This window comes from Lontra canadensis, unplaced genomic scaffold (assembly GCF_010015895.1).
Source record: "Lontra canadensis isolate GAN:19392208 unplaced genomic scaffold, GSC_riverotter_1.0 scaffold5, whole genome shotgun sequence".
Lineage (NCBI taxonomy): Eukaryota > Metazoa > Chordata > Mammalia > Carnivora > Mustelidae > Lontra > Lontra canadensis.
In genome coordinates, this window is record NW_022630999.1 from 22,513,672 (window position 1) to 22,532,057 (window position 18,386).

The 18,386-nt window shown below is 50.7% G+C and overlaps 1 protein-coding gene across 1 annotated transcript; it reads left to right on the forward strand.

The window, feature by feature from the left end:
* Positions 1 to 3,039: 3,039 nt before the first annotated feature.
* On the forward strand, positions 3,040 to 15,139 carry NIPAL4 (NIPA like domain containing 4). The gene is made up of 6 exons (XM_032851667.1): positions 3,040 to 3,157; positions 6,586 to 6,825; positions 9,338 to 9,394; positions 10,536 to 10,626; positions 12,839 to 12,999; positions 13,854 to 15,139. The coding sequence occupies exons 1-6, from the start codon at positions 3,121 to 3,123 to the stop codon at positions 14,480 to 14,482; spliced, it is 1,215 nt and encodes a 404-aa protein (XP_032707558.1). The 5' UTR covers positions 3,040 to 3,120; the 3' UTR covers positions 14,483 to 15,139.
* Positions 15,140 to 18,386: the final 3,247 nt, after the last annotated feature.

Here is an 18,386-nt window from a genome sequence, read left to right on the forward strand (position 1 = left end):
GCCCATCTGTCTCTGACTGGTCAGACCCTTCCAAAGCCACCGCCCTCCCCTGGTCAACGAGCCTGGGACAGACAGTGAACCCTGTTGTTCTTTTCTGGGGAGACAATGCTACAGGCCCTGCTACCTGCCTGACAGTGCTATTGTGGCTCAGGGAGAAAAGGGCTTTGTCAGGACAGCAGGCGAGGAGACTGTGGTTCAATGGGGTTCATTATTTCTGTGCTCCCGGGATGCTGATGCCAGCCTGGGGAAGCCCCGCCTCCTTCTAGAACAAATGGGGAGCCTGAGGCCCAGAGAGGGTGTGGAAGGCCCTTCAGCAGATCCCAGCTCCTTCCACCTCAGACCACTGCCCTAAAACATGAAACTCACGGACCTCTGAGAAGCCTTGTCTCGAAGCACAGGGTGAAAGCCCTTAACTCGGGACAAGGGAGCCCCTGCCTGGAAACCTAAAATGTAGCGGCCTCACAAATCACAAACCCATCCACAAACATATATATTAAAGCACACACGTGTGTATCTGTCCCTCAAGATCTGGGCTCAGCTCTGGCACAATGTGACCATAATCTAAACATCCTCTCTTATGATTAAAAAAGCCCAGGCCAGAAAGAAAGACCACAGATCTCTTTTTCTGTGTCCTTGGAACAAACACAGTCTAGTGTGCAGGCGGAGAGTGTTTGAGCGTGGTCTTCCGGCCAGGCTGAGATGGATGCTGTTTTGTAGTGCGTGTTAGATCTGAGCCGCAGAAATGCTTAGGTAAGAAAAAAGGCCAATTAAATTCTCGTGTCCGATCCTCCTTCTCAGACACCTCGAGGCTTCCGTAATGAACTATCATTTCCGATCACCCAGTTTCCGGTTGCGCTGTGCTCCAGCTCCTACTGGACTTGGAGGTCTCACTTCCACGTGAACTCTGGTGCCACATCCCTCCAGAGTGAGGGGAAGGACTGGGAGCATTAAGGCTCCTTGAACTTCGAGGTGTAATGTTAGTAATAGCTGTGATTTTCCTTTTCCTTCTAAGCCCTACCTTACCCCATGGTCACATACACACACACACACACACACACACACACACACACACACACACAGAAAGGAGCTCTCTTATTTGACAGATGAAGAAACTGTTTCTCCTGGACAGTACGTGACTTGTTTAAAGTCACCCAGAAAGTTAGGGGAAGCCACATGCTGGGAGAACCCATCTTTTGCATCCCAGCTAGAAGGCCACAAGTTGAAAGGTGGAAAGTGAAGGCAGGGAAGACAGGCTGGTTGCGGGGGGGGGGGGGCCGCAGAGCCTGTTTATTCCTGGTGCCCTCACTAGCTGTGGGAACTCCGGGGCAAGTTTCTGAGTATTTCAAATATGGGCTATTTCTATTCCTATACAAAATGTCAACATTAAGGGATCCTGGTAACAGATATATGGGCACTTTGGGTACTACTTCTGTGACTCTCCTACAAATCTAAAGTTATTTTATAACCAAAAGTTTTTTTTTTTTTTTTAAGTACAGTTTTCTCTCACTTGTACCATGGACAGAGTAATGGTACGTACCAAATGAGAGGTCATGTCTGTATAGGGTTGAAAGATTTTATTTATTTATTTATTTATTTGAAAGCTAGAGAAGCACGTGTAGGGGGAGGGTCCGGGGGGCAGGGAGAGGCAGAAAGAGAATCAAGAGGACTCTGCTCTGAGCAGGAAGCCTGAAGTGGGGCTCAGTCTCAGAACCCTGAGATCATGACCTCAGCCAAAACCAGGAGCCGGACACTCAACACACTCAGCCACCCTGGTGTCCTGTGTATAAGGTTTAGTACAGGATCTGTCCCATAGCGAAGACTCCGTAAGTAACTATTTTTAAAAGCTGCCTCCTCCAGGAAGTCAGTGACCATGATTGCCAAAACCGGCCACTGCTTTCTTGGTGGTCCCATGTCTTCACTACTCAGGAGCACAAGTGTATTTTGGGCTAAAATGCCAGGCATTTTATTAGTGCAGCCATGGGGAGCATGCTCTCCATCTTCACTCTCCACTTCCTAGCTGGGAAACCTGGTAAGTTACCTGATCGCTCTGTGCCTCAGTTTCCCAAGTATATACTGTGTATGGTTGCCATGAGGATTAAACGAACAGGGATTTTTCAGCACTAATAACAGTGCCTGGCCTATAGCAAGCATTGCACAAGTGTTTTTATGGTCCAGAATAGTGTTTCTCTAATTTATTTTTACTATTACCCATAGTAGCAAATATAGTTCCTATAATCACAGTTGGGGTGGTTTTTTTTGGGTGATTTGGAAGACACCAGTTTCTAGATAATAAATCCCATTTTGTTTCTCTCATTAATATATAAAGTTCTCCAGGGACAGAGAATATGGCTAACACATTTTGGTCTCCAGTCCCTCGGAAGAAGAAATATACTTCTCTCAAGCGTCTATCGTCCATTCATTCCACGAAGACGTAGTCACCATTTTGGGGGCACTTACTTACTGTGTGCCTGTGGTGTGCTAGTGCCCAGCACAGTTCGGTCCTATGTTGAATGAATGAACAAGGCAGGGAGGCAGGGAAGTAGGAAGCCGGGAAGGCAGGCAGGCAGGAAAAAATCCAGGGTCTCGAGAGCACCACCCCCAGTCTGAGAGGGCTCCAGTGCCCTGCAGTGCCTTTTCCAACTCCCACGTTTCCACTTCCACCTTGGCCAGGAAATCTCCCCCTCTCCCACCTCTGAGGACCCATCAACTCTGTCCCTGCCGAGGCAACTGGGTGCAGTCCGGGGCGTCGCGGAGGGGCGGTGCCAGGGGACCCGCCCCCTTGCCTCCTGCCGGGGGCGGGGGGGGGCGTCCTCCGCAACCCGGCGACTCCCTCCCGGGATGCCCCGCAGCCTCCGCACCCCGGGAGGGCGCATGCCCTTGTGCGGGCAGCCCGGGCGCTGGGCCCCCGACCCAGGCAGTTGCCCAAGACGCCGGGGTGACTCCTCCCCGGGGACCGTCCCCCTCCGGGGCGCGTCATTCTCTCCACCCCTGGGTCCGACCCCAGCAGCTTCTCGAACACCGGCCAAGCCGGGACGAGTCTCGGCCACCTGCTCCGGAGCCGGGGAGCCCGGGGCGCCAGCTGCCCGGGCGTCCGTCTGTCGGTCCGTGCGCCCGGGGCCCATGGAGCTGCCGGCCAGCAACGCCAGCTGCCAGAACGGTGCGTGCGGGCCCAGGGGAGCCGGGAGCGCCGCGCGCTTCGCGCCTTCCCTTCCCCGCTGCTCCTTTCCCTCGCGTGCTCTCCTGCGGCGGCCCAAACCCGGGAGGGCTGGGTCAGCATGACCTATGGTCGGGCCGGTCTCGGACGGGGGAGAGGAGCAGCGTTCTGGCTGACTTCTCCACCTTCGGAGCTGGGGAGCTGAGAGGGAGAATGGGAGGAAAAGGGACGCGTGGGGCGGGAGGAGGCGGAGGCAGGCATAATTGATTGGAGCTGGTCAGCCAGAGGTGGGGGGTTTCACGGTGGTTTCTTATGTACAGTTGCTTCAGATTCTCTTAGCTGCCCGGGTCTGGTTGTCTCCCTGGGGCCCACCAAAGACCAGGGAGAGGGACGCAGACACTCACCACCGCCAAACCCAAATGCACCTTGTAGGAAAATGAGGGAAAGAAAACCAGGAAGGGATGAGGAAAGACCCTGAGCTGTGCGTTGAGCTCTTACCAGGAATGCGGTGGTAGACTAGACCCTTTACCTGCATTATCTCATTTAGTCCTTAACTCTAGAGGGCAAGTAGGTATTATTACCTTGCTGTCTCCTTTCTGGGGAGAAAGAAACAGAGGTCCTGAAAAGTCTGATAATTTGCGCAAAGGTTCTGCAGTTGGGGGAGTGGAATGTAAAATTAGAGCTCTTGGATTCTCAAACCTGCACTCATGTTGCTATACTCCTTTCTTGATGTGTCTCCATGCTCCTACCTCCCCTTGCTCTGGTAGCCTGTCAGAGAGCGCTGTTTCTCTAACTTCTCTTGCCCAGAGAAGTGTTCACAGCTCTGTGGGTGTTAGCTGGCTTTGGTTTCCTGACCAACAATGCAGTCCATTTTTGGCCCCACCTTCCTCTGGGGAAGAATATGTTCCCTGGCCCTAGCATATTCTGGAAGAGAAATGGGAATCACCAGGCCCAACAGCCATTTGCCTAATGAGCATCCTCCCCAGAGCTGGATTTCCTTTGGCCATCAGCCCCCTCTCTCTTTTTCTTTCTGTCCTTATGGGAAAACTTAATTCACTGGAGGCTGCTGAGGCCTTGGGCGCTTCAGGCTTCCCCAAAACAGGCAAGTTCACTGTTTGGCTCCACCTCCTGGAGATGCGCCTTCAGGAAGGCAGGTGAAGGGCGTGGGAATGGGATTGGCCTTCTTCTAGGGAGTCACCTTCCTTGGCCCATATCCTGGCTCTGGCTCATTTCCTGCGTTCAGGGAACTCCCCAGACTTGACCGTCTGAGCTGAGAAACAGGAGTGAGAGGTCAGACCAAATCTGAGTAGGGATGGAAATGGCTTCTTGTCATACCTTCTCTTGATTGTGACACAGGTGTTTGGAAGAGAGATCACCCATTGCAAAAGACACATGGATGTCCCCAGTGGCTTCCAGGCCCAGCTCTGCCACTAGGTTTTTGTGAGACTCAAGCAAGTCCTTCCCCTCCTCAGGGCCTCAGTTTTCCTGGCTGCAAGTAAGAGGGTTAGCCAGCCTGTCTTCCGGGGCTCTCCAGAACCATTGTTCTCTGCTTCTGTGCCATGGAAGAAAGGTCAACATTGCTCTTTCTTTATTCGACCAAGATGCCACTCTATGATCCAGATACCGCCAATGCCAGAGCTGCCTGACCTTGGACTTTGAGGCCCATCCAGTGCCGGCCTGTAGTTCTCATTGCTCTGAGGGGAAGTGCCTGGCCCAGGCTTCCATCCCTGGCACAGGAGGCTGAAGTTTTGTGCCCCACAGTTTGAAAAAGACCTTCTACTGCTGGCGGTCACAAATTCAGATGCCTACAGGGGCTGAGCACATAACCCAAATGATTGAAGGGCAGCAGATACGGACCCCGGGGAATTACATAGAACGTGTCCTAAGCGGGCAGCCACTCTCAGCAGCAGTCAGTGGTGGGCTCTGGGAAGGTGCGCTCCATCAGGTAAACAGAGGCAGATCAAAAGCTGGATTTTCGTGGGAAATCTGATTTTTTTTTCTTAAAGATTTTATTTATTTATTTGACAGATAGATCACAAGTAGGCAGAGAGGCAGGCAGAGAGAGGAAGGGAAGTAGGCTCCCTGCCGAGCAGAGAGCCCGATGTAAGGCTCGATCCCAGGACCCTGGGACCCTGACCTGAGCTGAAGGCAGAGGCTTTAACCCACTGAGCCACCAAGGCGCCCCGGGAAATCTGATTTTAAATGTAGGTAATGAATTCATAGTTTAAAACAACCCTCAAGAGACGAAGCGAAGCCCCAGCCTGCCCTTGCTGCCTGCCCTGTGGGGCACCAGTAGCAGTTAAGAGCATGGCTTTGACATCACACGGAGAACAGTTTGGCTTCACTGTGTGCTGCCAGTGTCATCTTACTCAGTTTACCAAACTTATCAGGGCCCCAGTTTCTTCGGCTAAAACCCTGGACATGATCCCTGTGCCATTTCCACAATAGGAATGCTCTTGGAACACCCCGGAGCAGAGGAGCATGTGGTCCTGGCGCTGGGGGATTACTGGCTGTGATTTAGGTGGTTTTTCTGAACTTGGGCAACTTAGCTCCCCTGACAGAGGGTGTGCCCCTCGGGCCCAAGGTTGTCCTATTGTCCTTAGTGTTTGTGCCAGAAGGCAAGCAAGGGTTGGTGGGTTCTGGGACATGAGGGCTGATTCAGGCTCTCAGGATCTCTAGGACTTAGAAGGCGAACTAAAGGGATGCTCCATGGGGCGACAGGGACAGTAATCCGTCTGAGGCTGGAAGGAGGCCCCCGCCACTGACCACGGGCCCCAGAGGTCTTAGAATAAGGCCCAGGAATGGTCAGTTGTAACCAACAGGCTGCTTATATTTAGTTACCTGCAGGCCCTGAAGGGGCTGTGGGAGTTCTAGCCTCACTCCATCATGTTAACTATCAGCAGTCTCAGTTGTGGCTGGAGGTGGGGATATGGCAGTGAAGAGGCCGCTTGGAGGGGAGACTCCCTGTGTGATCCTGAGCTGTCAGAGGTCCAGAGGCTGGGAGGGGATGCCTCGGGAGGGTGGGAGGTTGGAGTCAGTGATGTCTGAGAGCTTGGAGGACCCTGCTGGGTGTGTGGGGCATCAGAACACCTTAGTGGTCACGTGCTAGAGTTCTGGAGTCAGACAGTCTGTGTTCTTAGGCAAGGTGCCTGACATCTCATGGCCTCTATTTCCCGTCTATGAAATGAGCACTCAAGGCAGCACTGATCTGACAGATAGTCATAAAAATTGGATGAGTTCCACAAATAAAACCCCTAGCCGGGAGTAGGCACTCAGAGGATGCTATCTATGGTTGTTGGGTTGAAGCCCCTTGTGTGGATGGAGGCCCACTGTGGCTGAACTATGGGGTCTGAAACAGTAGCCAGTTCCAGGATTTTGAAAGCACACCGATGTCCCCGGTGTGACTCTCTTATCGTGCTCTTCCCGTCCAGGTTCCCTGATCAGCCTGTACTGCTCCTCCCACCAAGTCCTGTGCCAGATCGTCGGTGACCTCAGCCCCCAGGTGCCCAGCAATGTCACCTCTCACAGCTGGAAGGAGAGGTTCAGGCAGAACTATGGCTTCTACGTTGGTCTGGGTCTGGCCTTCTTGTCCAGCTTCCTCATTGGCAGCAGCGTCATCCTCAAGAAGAAAGGCCTTCAGCGACTGGTGGCCTCCGGGGCCACACGGGCCGGTAGGGTCCTGGCAGGGAGGATGGGCGTAGGGTGCTGAGCCCCCAGCCAGCCCTGTGAACCTCCCTTCACGGGGGTCCCCTGCGGCAGTTGGCGAGCTTAGCCTCCATGGTCACAAAGGGTTCATTGTTAATCCTGCTGGGAATCCAGTCCACCCTCAGGAGATCTCCCTTTAAAAATCCAACATTTCTGGAGAACTTCAAGATAAGTTAATTGGGGTACAGATAAGGAAAAGTTTCAGGGCCAGGAACCCAAAACCCCAGATCGAGTCCAGTTCTATTTCTTACCAGCTCTGTCATCCTGGGCAGCCATGACTTCCCTGCCAAATGGGACTACAGATACCTCTGCCCAGAGCAGTGGTATCTCCAGTGGTATCACCGGTATCTCCGGTGGCCCCTTGGCCTCTCAGATGGAGCCCCTCACAGGCCACAAAAGAATGACTGAGGCTCTGTCCACAAGGGAGTTGTTCGCTTGGAAATAAGGTGTGTATCTATGAACCCATTCTGGAGAAAAGGAATCACGTGTAAAAGAATTCGTTCATTTAATTATCATTCACTGCATACCTGCTGTGCCAGGTCCCACGATGGACATGGGAACCCGGGACCCATGGGACATTGAGCCAAGTGGGGGACCCAGGCAACTGTTCCCCAGTCTGTGACGTGCTCTTTATCGTGGGGAAAATCCAGGACACTTAGTGGGTATTTTGGAGGGGCGTGAAAAGCCCAGGCCAGGAGGGTTAGGGGAGGTTTTCTATAAGGTGATCTGGAAGCTGGGACCTGAGTGATGAGATGGCTAAGGGAGGGGGAAAAGAGGAGGTCATGGTAGAAAGAACAGCGTGTGCAAAGGCTCCAAGGTGAGAGAACATGAGTGACGTTAGAAGCTGAAAGTAGCTCAGAGGGCTGGGAGTGGGGCGGGGCGGGGGGGATAAGAGACGGGAGGGCGGGGGAGGGCCAGATGGCAAAGAGTCTTATAAACCGGGCTGAGTTTGGGCGCACTTGTAAGTGACAAAGGTTTTAGGCAGGGGACAGACATGGTTCCATTTACGATTTGAAGGAATTCCGGGTTGCTGCATGGATAATGGATTAGGGGACAAGCACAGCACCTAGGAGGCCAGTTAGGGGAGAGAGAGAGCACAGCTTGGACTGGGGGAATTGTGGGAACGGAGACCATGGTGGAGTCCAGAGGTAGCTTTCAAAGGCAGAACATACTGGGTTTGGTGTTGACTGGCTCCAAAGGGAGGATAAAACAGAGTCGAGACTGACTCAGCTTTCTGACTTGAGCAACTGGGGAGATGAGGGCACTGTTTTCTGAGATGGAGAATGCAGGATGAGCAGGTTTATGGCATCAGGATGGTTCAGGTTTGGACATGTTCAGTGTCATGTTCTGTGAGACACTGTGTTTTGGAAGCAGACTCCTGACGTTCCAACTGTAGCTCCATTTCTAGCCCAAAACACAATTTTGGGTGTCATAGTGTCTCCATTTGAGTGGGGAAAAATGCCAGAAAATAAATACATTAACTCAAATTATAGTACCATGAAGGAGAAGAGGTGGGTGTGATAAAGAGAATCCCAAGGGAGATATCACAGAGATAAGGGGTCAGGGAGGGCATCTTAGGGGAAGCAACATTCAAGCAAAGCCCTGAAGAGTAAGGGTAGAGATAAGCAAATGTCATTAAGAAGACTATTCCTGACACAGAAAAGCAAAGGTCTTAAGGCCAAAAAGAGCTCCTCATTTTAGAGGAACTAGAAGAAAGCCCCGGTGGCTAGACAATAGTAAGAAGAGTGGAGAGAGGTACCTTTGGAGATGTGAACAGGGTCAAAACTATGAACTGGCTTGTTTAGGATTTTGGTCTTTTATAGAGTATTTGGAAGCCATTGGCCTTTTACAAGCTGAGGAGTGACAGTATGATTTACATCCTTAAAAGACCATCAGCTGTTCTGATTGAATGGGTTATAAAGGGATGATGGCAGTGACACCAGAGGAACCTTGGGAGGCTGTGGCCTCACCCCAGGCCAGAGTGGGTAGCGCCTTGGAGTTGGGTGGTGGCAGTGGAGTGGACACATGTGAGATGCTCTTTGGAGAAGGAAACAGCAGGTTGGATGGAACCCAGAAGGTGGAGGAGTGGGAGAGTCGAGGGTGATTCCCTGGTTTCTGGCTTAAGCAGCTAGGTACATGGAGGTACCACTTACTGAGTTGCCTGTGGTGGGTGGGTGGGCAGGGTGCACTTATAATCAAGAGGTCTGTTTAGGACAGAGTTTGGGATGCCTGTGGGAGATCCAAGAGACATCAAGTAAGCAACTGGACATTCATCTAGGCTCAGGAGAAAGGCTCAGTACCCATAAATGAAATAAGGACGCCAGTATAAAGATGGTATGTGCAACTTTGGGAATGGATAAAGTCACTAAGCAAGGGAAACATATTGAACCCCTCAAGACTGGAGAGTTAAGGTAGAGATGAGAAAGGACCTGGGAAAGCACGGCCAAGTTCTGACTTTGTGCCCATTCCTTTCTACAGTGGACGGAGGGTATGGCTACCTGAAGGACGCCATGTGGTGGGCTGGCTTTCTCACCAGTAAGTGGGCTCTTTCCTAACAACACTGACGCACTGATGGCAGAGGCGGACACGAAAGGAGGGGTGGTGGGGATATTTCTGTCTTTGTGCGAAGTGTGAATCTCAAAGGGAAAACCTTGGCAGTCGTTGCAGGTAGAACATCTTCCCCGTATTTCGGATCACATTCTCCACCCCAAGTCAGTCCTGCATCCATGAAACTTGTATCCCCAGAGAGGCTTGTAGAGAGCTGCTAATGAGAAAGGTGTCATTACTCAACTTCCCTTGAAATGGAGAGACTCCAGCTGCCGGTCAGAGCGTTGTGGCGCCCCTCAGCCAGGTTTTCCATTCCATAGGCCGTGTGTTGGCTGACGTAGTACACGGCTGGTCTGCCACTTAAAGTTTGCCCAGATTTACACATTTGCACATTACCCCCGCTTTCCACCCACCCTCGCTGGCTTTCCAATCCTAATTCTTTCAAATGGAAAAATTAGCCAGCTTTCCATTTATAAGTCAGGTTTTGATCCCAGTCTTAGTCATGGCCATCGCATTCATCCTCTCAAAGGGCAGACCCAGGTCATTCTCTACCAGCAGACACAGAATATGCACTTACAGAAGTCTGCAAACTAGAAACTCAAATGTGGAGGATAAATACATTCTATGCATCTCGTCCGGGCTGTGGGGGGATGTCAGAATTTCTAACCACCTGCCCACAGTTTCTCTGGGACAGATGGCTCCATGACCAAGTGGTACCTGGAGAATCAATAACTAAATGTTTCTTTGGCAATTAACACTTCCTAGAATGCACCTTGTAGACAGACCAAACATCGGGTGTCCCCGAGGCATACTTCACGGTGGCCTGGACTAGAAGCCAAGATGCCTCGGGGATAGGAAGGCGTCCTTCCACCCACATGCCATGTGACTTTGGACTCTGGGCCTAGCTTGTCCCATCTTTAAAATGGAAGGATTTGATCAGGAGCGTCTGGGCCTGACATTCCGATCAGATTCGCCAGGGGCAAAGCATATGGACCAAGATTCTAGGGAATGTGGCCCGAGATTCTGGGAATGGTTGATCACTGAATGAAACTGTCTCCACCCAGGTTAGTTTGGGCTGGAGATGGGGCATCGAAGCCACACTACCCTGTTTTCTCCCTTCATTTCCTAGTGGCTGCTGGAGAAGTTGCCAACTTCGGGGCCTACGCATTTGCCCCTGCGACCGTCGTCACGCCTCTGGGAGCGCTGAGTGTCCTCATAAGGTTATCATTTCCTCTCTTGCTGTCTCTCCCTCCTTCCTATTTTCCGTTTGTTGAGTCTGGAGCTATAAGTGGGGTCACCTGCCGCTTGCAGTCAGGGACCTGGGTCGGTCCCAGCTCCCAGAAAGAGGCACTGTGCTGGTCCTAGCCCCGAGCCTTGGACTGTTGGCTGCTTTTTCTCTAGCACCCCTCAGAAGAATGGCCAATAGAGGGGGCGGCCAAGCCCAGACCAGCTGGAAGGGCTTCCAGGGCCACCAAGCCGGACATCTCACGTCAATGTCTTGGTGGGTCAGTAGGCGCAGCATTCAAGTTGGAAAGCAGGAGCTCGAGATTGGCTCTCCCTGAGCTCTGACCTTAAGCTCAGCCACTCAGTAATTACATTACCATGGGCCAGGCCCTTAACTCCCCTAAGCCTCTGTTTCTGCTCTGCTCAGTGCGGATGCTAATAATCCCTAGGGCATTGCTTCAAGGACTAACTCTTCAAGGGCTTCCCATTGCCACCTTCCTCTCGAACTGTAAGCATAGTTCCTGGACCGAGGGGGGTCTTGGAGCCCCCTTTGAAGCTGGCTGTGATGATTGGCTTTAACCTGGGTGCCTTGGTAAATCCCATCAAACCACACCCAGTACACACAGTTTCCTTTGTTTTGTTGTACCATCTTGATGACAATTTTGTAACATTGACACAATCAAGAATAAACAGAGGCATGACTCACATCACACAGCTGGCTGATGTAGCCATGATTACACTGTCGCCTATCTGATTACTGTACGAATTTCCACTCTCAGGGAGTTGGGAGAGGTAGGGAATTCTCCACTGTGTGACCTGCCTATGCAAATGCCCCCAGCCTCTCTCAAATGCCAGTGTTTTTGGTAGTTTTAGAGGAGAGACGGAAGACATTCAGAGGAGCTTGGACATCAATCCCCTTTCTCTTGGTACCTTAAACAGAACTTTGGGGAGTAATTCAGTCCTAGATCAGCCAACTGCCTTTTACCCTATGCTCATGTTACCTTCCTAAAGAAACAGAAAGCTGTCCTGCGATCATACCTGCCTTGTCCAGTTTCCCTCCCTTCTTCCCTCACCTCTGCCAGCTCATCTGAGGATGTGAGGGAATGAAAATCATATCACCAAGGAATAGCAAGAAACTGGGGGGGTTTTGCCCAGGCAAGAGAAAACACAGGGAACTCACAGGAATTCTCTTCAATGAGGTGTAGAGGAAAAATCATAGGATTTATAATTAGACAGAAACTCAGCTAAAATCCTGACCCTGCTACTTACTAGTTGTATGACCTTGCCAAGTTATTTTAACTTTTAGGAGACTCAGTCTTCTCATCTATAAAATGGGGATAGTATATTTTACTTCTCAAAGAGTTATAAGATGTTAATGGGATATAATAAGTAGAAAATTCCGGGCGCCTGGGTGGCTCAGTGGGTTAAGCCTCTGCCTTCGGCTCAGGTCATGATCTCAGAGTCCTGGGATGGAGCCCCACATCGGGCTCTCTGCTCAGCAGGGAGCCTGCTTCCCCCCACCCCCGAGTGCCTCTTTGCCTACTTGTGATCTTGTCTATCAAATAAATAAATAAAATCTTTAAAAAAAATAAGTAGAAGGTTCATAGCATAATACCTAGTACATAATATATGTAATGTATTACATATATTATGTACTAGGTATTATGCTAGGACATAGCGCCTATAATTGTCATTGTGGTGGTTTATATTGACATATACAAATGGAAGAAGGAACAGATCTGTTCTATACGAACTCAAGGAACTCAAGGAGCAGAAATAGGACATTGAATAGAAATTATCATACTTTTGGTAATTAGAATGAACCTTCGATAGAATCATTTGCTTTGTGAAGGGGTGAGTTGCTTGCCATCAGAGGTATATAAGCCAAGCCTCAAAGCGTCTGTTCGTAGTGTTACGGGGAGATGTGCTTACTGGGTGGGAAGTTAGACAATGCCATGAGGGCTTTTGTGACATCTCTGTTGGGGGATCCTTTTAGTCTCTGCAGTGAAAGAAATCCACATGTATGTCCATTCCTCCAGCACATACCAGAACCCTCCCATACATAAGTATCTATTTCAAACATTTTGTGGGGGAGAGTAGTGAGTCCTGATCTGTTCTTCTCCATGAATGCTTGCTCAGCCACCATTTTCCTTCAGGACCCTGGGACAGGACCGGCTGCTAATCCCTCTCTCCCATGTCCACCTGCAGTGCCATCCTGTCCTCATACTTCCTGGGAGAGAGCCTGAATCTGCTGGGGAAGCTGGGCTGTGTGATCTGTGTGGCTGGCAGCACAGTGATGGTGATACACGCCCCCGAGGAAGAGAAGGTTGCCACCGTCGTGGAGATGGCTGCCAAGATGAAAGACACAGGTAGGACTACGCCCCGTCCCGCCCACAGAAGCTGGAAAGCATAGGGGATGAACCCCAAGGAAGGTCTCACTGGGTGCTGACCATGCCAGGTGCTGCCACCTGGAGGAGAAAGAGGCTAAAGAAGGAAAGTCGGGAGTCGGGGGGCGAGGGCTCATCTTAGGGTTGGCTCACAGGCTTCCCAGCCTGATGTGTATTGATGTCATTTATTCTGTGTTTATTATGTACCAGGCACGGTTCTAAATACATTCTATGCATTGTCCTGGTATTTTCAGGCCACTGTAACAGGATACCACAGACTGGGGGGCTTATAAACAACAGAAGTGTATTTCTTATACTTCTGGGAAGTCCGAGATCAAGGCCCTGATTTGGGCCACAATTTGATTCATAAATGGCCAACTTCTCTCTGTGTCCTCACATGGTGGAAGGAGTGAGGGAGCTAGCTCTCTGGGGTCTCTTTTATAAGGACACTGATCCCATTCATGAGGGTGCCATCTTCAAAGGGTGCCACCTTCCAAAGGCCTCATGTCCAAATACCATCACATTGGGCATTAATGGGGGTGGGGGGAACGACACAGTCTTATAGTTTGCATTATCTCATTTAATCCCACAAAAAAAGATCTATGAGAAAGGTCCTATTATTAGCTCTATTTTACAAATACGGAAATGGAGGTTTTGCGCTTTAATTAATAACCTGCCCAAATTATTTAAAAGTTGTGACCTGGGGCTGGACCCTATGTCTGTCTGACTTTAGGGCTTAAGTTTTTAGTGCTATCTCCCATGACCAGGGGTAGAAGGTTCTGGAAACTAAGCACCCCCTCTGCAGCTCAGTTATCTGTCTCCCACCCCTCCTGAAGGGTACATCGTGTTTGCTGTGCTTCTCTTGGTGTTCTGCCTCATCCTCATCTTCATCGTCGCCCCACGCTACGGACAAAGGAATATCCTTGTCTACATCATCATCTGCTCTGTGATCGGAGCCTTCTCCGTGTCTGCTGTCAAGGGCCTGGGCATCACCATCAAGAACTTCTTCCAAGGGATGCCAGTGGTGCGGCACCCCCTCCCCTACATCCTGTCCCTCATCTTGGCACTCTCTCTCAGCACTCAGGTCAACTTCCTCAACAGGGCGCTGGACATTTTTAATACCTCGCTGGTGTTCCCCATCTACTATGTGTTTTTCACCACAGTGGTGGTTACCTCCTCAGTCATCCTCTTCAAGGAATGGCAGAGCATGTCTGCAGTGGACATTGTGGGCACCCTTTCTGGCTTTGTCACCATCATTCTGGGTGTGTTCATGCTTCACGCTTTCAAAGACCTGGACATCAACCAGACCAGCTTGCCCCACATGCACAAAAACCCAACCCCCTCTCCCACCCCTGAGCCCACGGTCATCAGACTGGAAGACAAGAATGTCCTTGTGGACAATATAGAACTCTCCAGCACCCCATCACCAGAAGAGAAGCCCAGAGTATTTATAATCCATTCTTAAAACTTGGAATCAGTGAGTGAGAAGATGAGCTCTACGGTACAGCCTGACCTCTCCATTTCAGAGGCACCTGGTTATTTTCGCCCCCACTGTTACCAGCGGGCTCTCTTTTCTTGAGACGTTCATTTATACCTCATCACTGTTTCCAGAAGAAGGTTCCCTACCCAGTGAGTGGTGGTGGCAGAACTTTGTGGAAACAGCCTCAGCGACCAAATACATCGGTGCCAACAGGTCCCTTGGACCTCCCTTCCCACTTGTGTCCTCGGTGCCATCCCTGCGTTGTGGGGAAGAAGGGAGAATCTGACCCGTTGAATGTAGCAAAGGCCAAGACCTTCCCTGAGATGCTGGTTTTCGGGAAATCCTTAGTTCTTGCTCTCCTGAGACTGAATCCCATTCCTCCGCCCAAGGAGGAAGCGTGTTGCTAGAGGCCCAGACAGCAGCTCCTCACGCCTCCCCATCCAGGACTGACGACTGATGTGAGACGTCCTGCTGCTTTTGCCACTCGGGCTCTGGGGACAAAAGCATGACCTCGGCTGACCTTCTTACAGTGAAAACCACCTGATGTCTCAGGGACCATTTGCAGCAGCCCCGTTCCCTGAGCACTCCAACCTGGAGGTCAGCGTCTTAGTTTCCGTCCGTCCCCAGACCTGCCCCTTCTATCTCTCTCTCTGTCCTAAGGAGTCGTCACTGAGACATTTGGGCAATTACCTTAGGACTCAAGACAAAAGGACAAGAACAATGGCGACAGAAGATCCTCCACAGCCAAGCCGCACCGGAGCAGCCCAGTGTTTCGTTTCGACTTGCTCTGGAAAGAGAACCGTGTTTGCGCTGGTCTTAAAAGTAGTCCAGCTGTCGTGATAGCATTTGGCGGAATACACTTTCCTTTTCCTCAAGGAGTCAACCAAAATATGATTTGTGGAGATGGGGAGAGGGAGGAGCAACGTCAGAAATTGGCAGAAAGCAGCCAGAAGCCGTCTAGAAACCCGGAGCTAACTTTTGTGTTTACTCTGGTGGCCAACCAAGAATCCAGGTGGGAGGGCCTCTGGGTAATTTCTGGGCTATAGCCTCAGATGCCTGAGCAGTGGGATCCACCTTGAACTTTAGTGACCTGTGGGGTTGTAAGCTTGGCATGGGGCGCATTCTGGCTGTTGATCTGATTGCCACCAAGTTCCCAGGGCCACTGATGAGCTCCCCGCCCTGTGAAATAGCAGGTCATGACTGCTCCAACACCACCTGCTTTGGGGACCACCTTTAGTCCCCTCACATTTGACCAGAAGCATTCAATACACAAGAGCAGGTAGAGAGAGAGAGTTTGCTTCCTGTCTTCTTTCTAGCTCCAGGTGTTGGTGGAAGGACCATTGAAGGGGAAGTAAGAGAGCCAGTATGTCTATAAAGAAGGAAGGCTGATCCTTGTCCCCTGGGGTGGGGACGTAGAACTTCCCTGTATAACCCCGTACCTGTGTCCTGGGTTGACGCCCCCTCCCCTGAGCACAGCCAAGCCCGGGCTGGACTCTTGTTGGCCTTGAACCTCCACAGGCTCCTCTGACCGACAGACTGGCTTCCTACACCTCCAGCCTCAAATTCCCAGTTTTTAATGAATGTGGATTTCTGTCTGTGGCTAAAATCAATGCAACATGTTGGATCTTGAGAATGGCAGTCATCGAAGGGCCCTGAGAGTGTGGTCTGCGGGGTCAAGAATAAAGACCCCGAGTATGTTTACTCAATACTTGTGTCTTGGCCTTCTTTGGACGCAGAACAATGAAACTGGTTTGTATGGGGCTGGGGGCTGGTACCCAATCTCTGGAGGGTTGTGGCTGCCAAGTAAGTCCCTACAGTAGCTTTTGCAGCCACCCCCTCCCTGCAGTGGGTAAGACCGTTTTGGGAATAGTCCATTGAAAATATGCATCCCTTGTTAATGCCTGAATCCATACTGGGAACTGGGCACAGTACTAAGAGCTTCATGTGAATTCTTTTAAGTCCTCACAAACCCCCAAGGTAGATACATTTTTTTATCCCCGTTTTATACGCAAGGAAAGGGTTACAGGGAGGTTAAGTAATCCCCCAAGGTCACGCAGTCAGGAAGATTCAAAGTTGATATCCGGCTCCAAGCCTAAAGTCTTAACGACCAGGCAGTACATCTCCCCAAAGGACTAAAGAAGGCTGGCACTACTTTATTGTTTTCTTTTCTGTGATCTGTGCTGTTTCCCTCCTGTAGACGGAAGCCTCATGGGAGTTGGTCTTTATTTGCTCTTATTCTCACTGCTCAACACATAGTTGGCACTCCTAAAAACATTTTTTGAACGTAGGGACAATTCTGTTCCAATAGTTCTTCTTTGCCCAAACGTTTGGGGGCCAGCTCTCAGTCCAGATCAGAATTAAATGAACCCCCCGACATGTCCAGAAGAGCAACTCTAAAACTGTCATAGCAGTTTCTGAGCACTTGGCTTGTGCCCGGCACAGGTGGGTGCTATCACGGGGCGCACTTCCCTGATGATCACACTTTTTTTTTTTTTTAAGGTTTTATTTATTGGGGCGCCTGGGTGGCTCAGTGGGTTAATCCTCTGCCTTCAGCTCAGGTCATGATCCCAGGGTCCTGGGATTGAGCCCCGCATCGGGCTCTCTGCTCAGCGGGAAGCCTGCTTCCTCCTCTCTCTCTGCCTGCCTACTTGTGATCTCTCTGTCAAATAAATAAATAAAATCTTTTTTTTTTAAAGATTTTATTTATTTATTTGACAGACAGAGATCATAAGTAGGCAGAGAGGCAGGTAGAGAGAAAGGAAGGGAAGCAGGCTCCCTGCTGAGCAGAGAGCCCGATGCCGGGCTTGATCCCAGGACCCTGGGATCATGACCCGAGCTGAAGGCAGAGGCTTTAACCCACTGAGCCACCCAGGGGCCCCTGATCACGACACTTTTGAGGGAGGTGTTATTCCCACGGTTATCTCCCACAGTGTAGCAGAAAGAGGCTTAGGGTTCTGGAACTCATCCACTCTCTCGCATCTAGTAAGCAGCAGAGCTGGGACGCGGACCTCGGTCTGTCCATCCAGGTTTTGTGCATTCTGTTGCTGGCCAATCTAGGACTGGCGGCTGGTTTAGATGATGGTGTTAAGCCAGCAGCAGCGTTTCGGTAAGGGGCTAATTTCATGAGCAGGCATTGCAGTAGTCAAAGCATTTGTGCTTGATGCCTTTGAAATCCTTAGGCAATCTCAAAGCCCTGAGAAGTTAGACAAATAGAATCAAATCCCAAAGACCTCTCAGGGCTTTTGTGAGGATTAAATGAGATCATTCACATAAAGAAAGTAGGATACAATGCCAGCTCAAAACTCAGTGGATGTTAACCTGCTCTCGTGGTTATTATGTTCTCTTGGAGAACCTTAGAACTAAGGTGGGGATCAAATGAGAGAATAAGGGTGAGGTCCTTTTGCAGACTCGGAGGCACTACTGGATGTGAGCTGTTGTCACACAGGGATCTGGATTCCAAAAGCCTACTCAACCCCAGCCTTCGCTCTGTACCTGCCCACTCAGCCCAACAGACCTTGAGCAAGTCTCCCCCCACTTTGATGTGCATCTGACCTATAGCAATAAGATGAGGAGGCGAACACAGGATCTTGGTTGTCTCCTAAACACAATAGTGTAGCAAGACAAGAAACACAGCAGAGAATCCCAGGATCATTCATGCCTTTATGACCCAAGAACCAACTAAACGAGACCAGCCTATGTCCAGGTACAGAGACAAACAGCCCCCTCAACTGGTCATGGGAAAACCCAGGGCTTTTCTGTGGCTTCAGGCCCGACAGGTGGACTGATGGTCTTTGTGGGAACTCTTCTGCCGCGTCCTCATGGGATGGATCCTACCCAGGCTGAGCAGGGGGAGATTAAAACAAACAAAAAAGAGCTGCCAAACCAGACA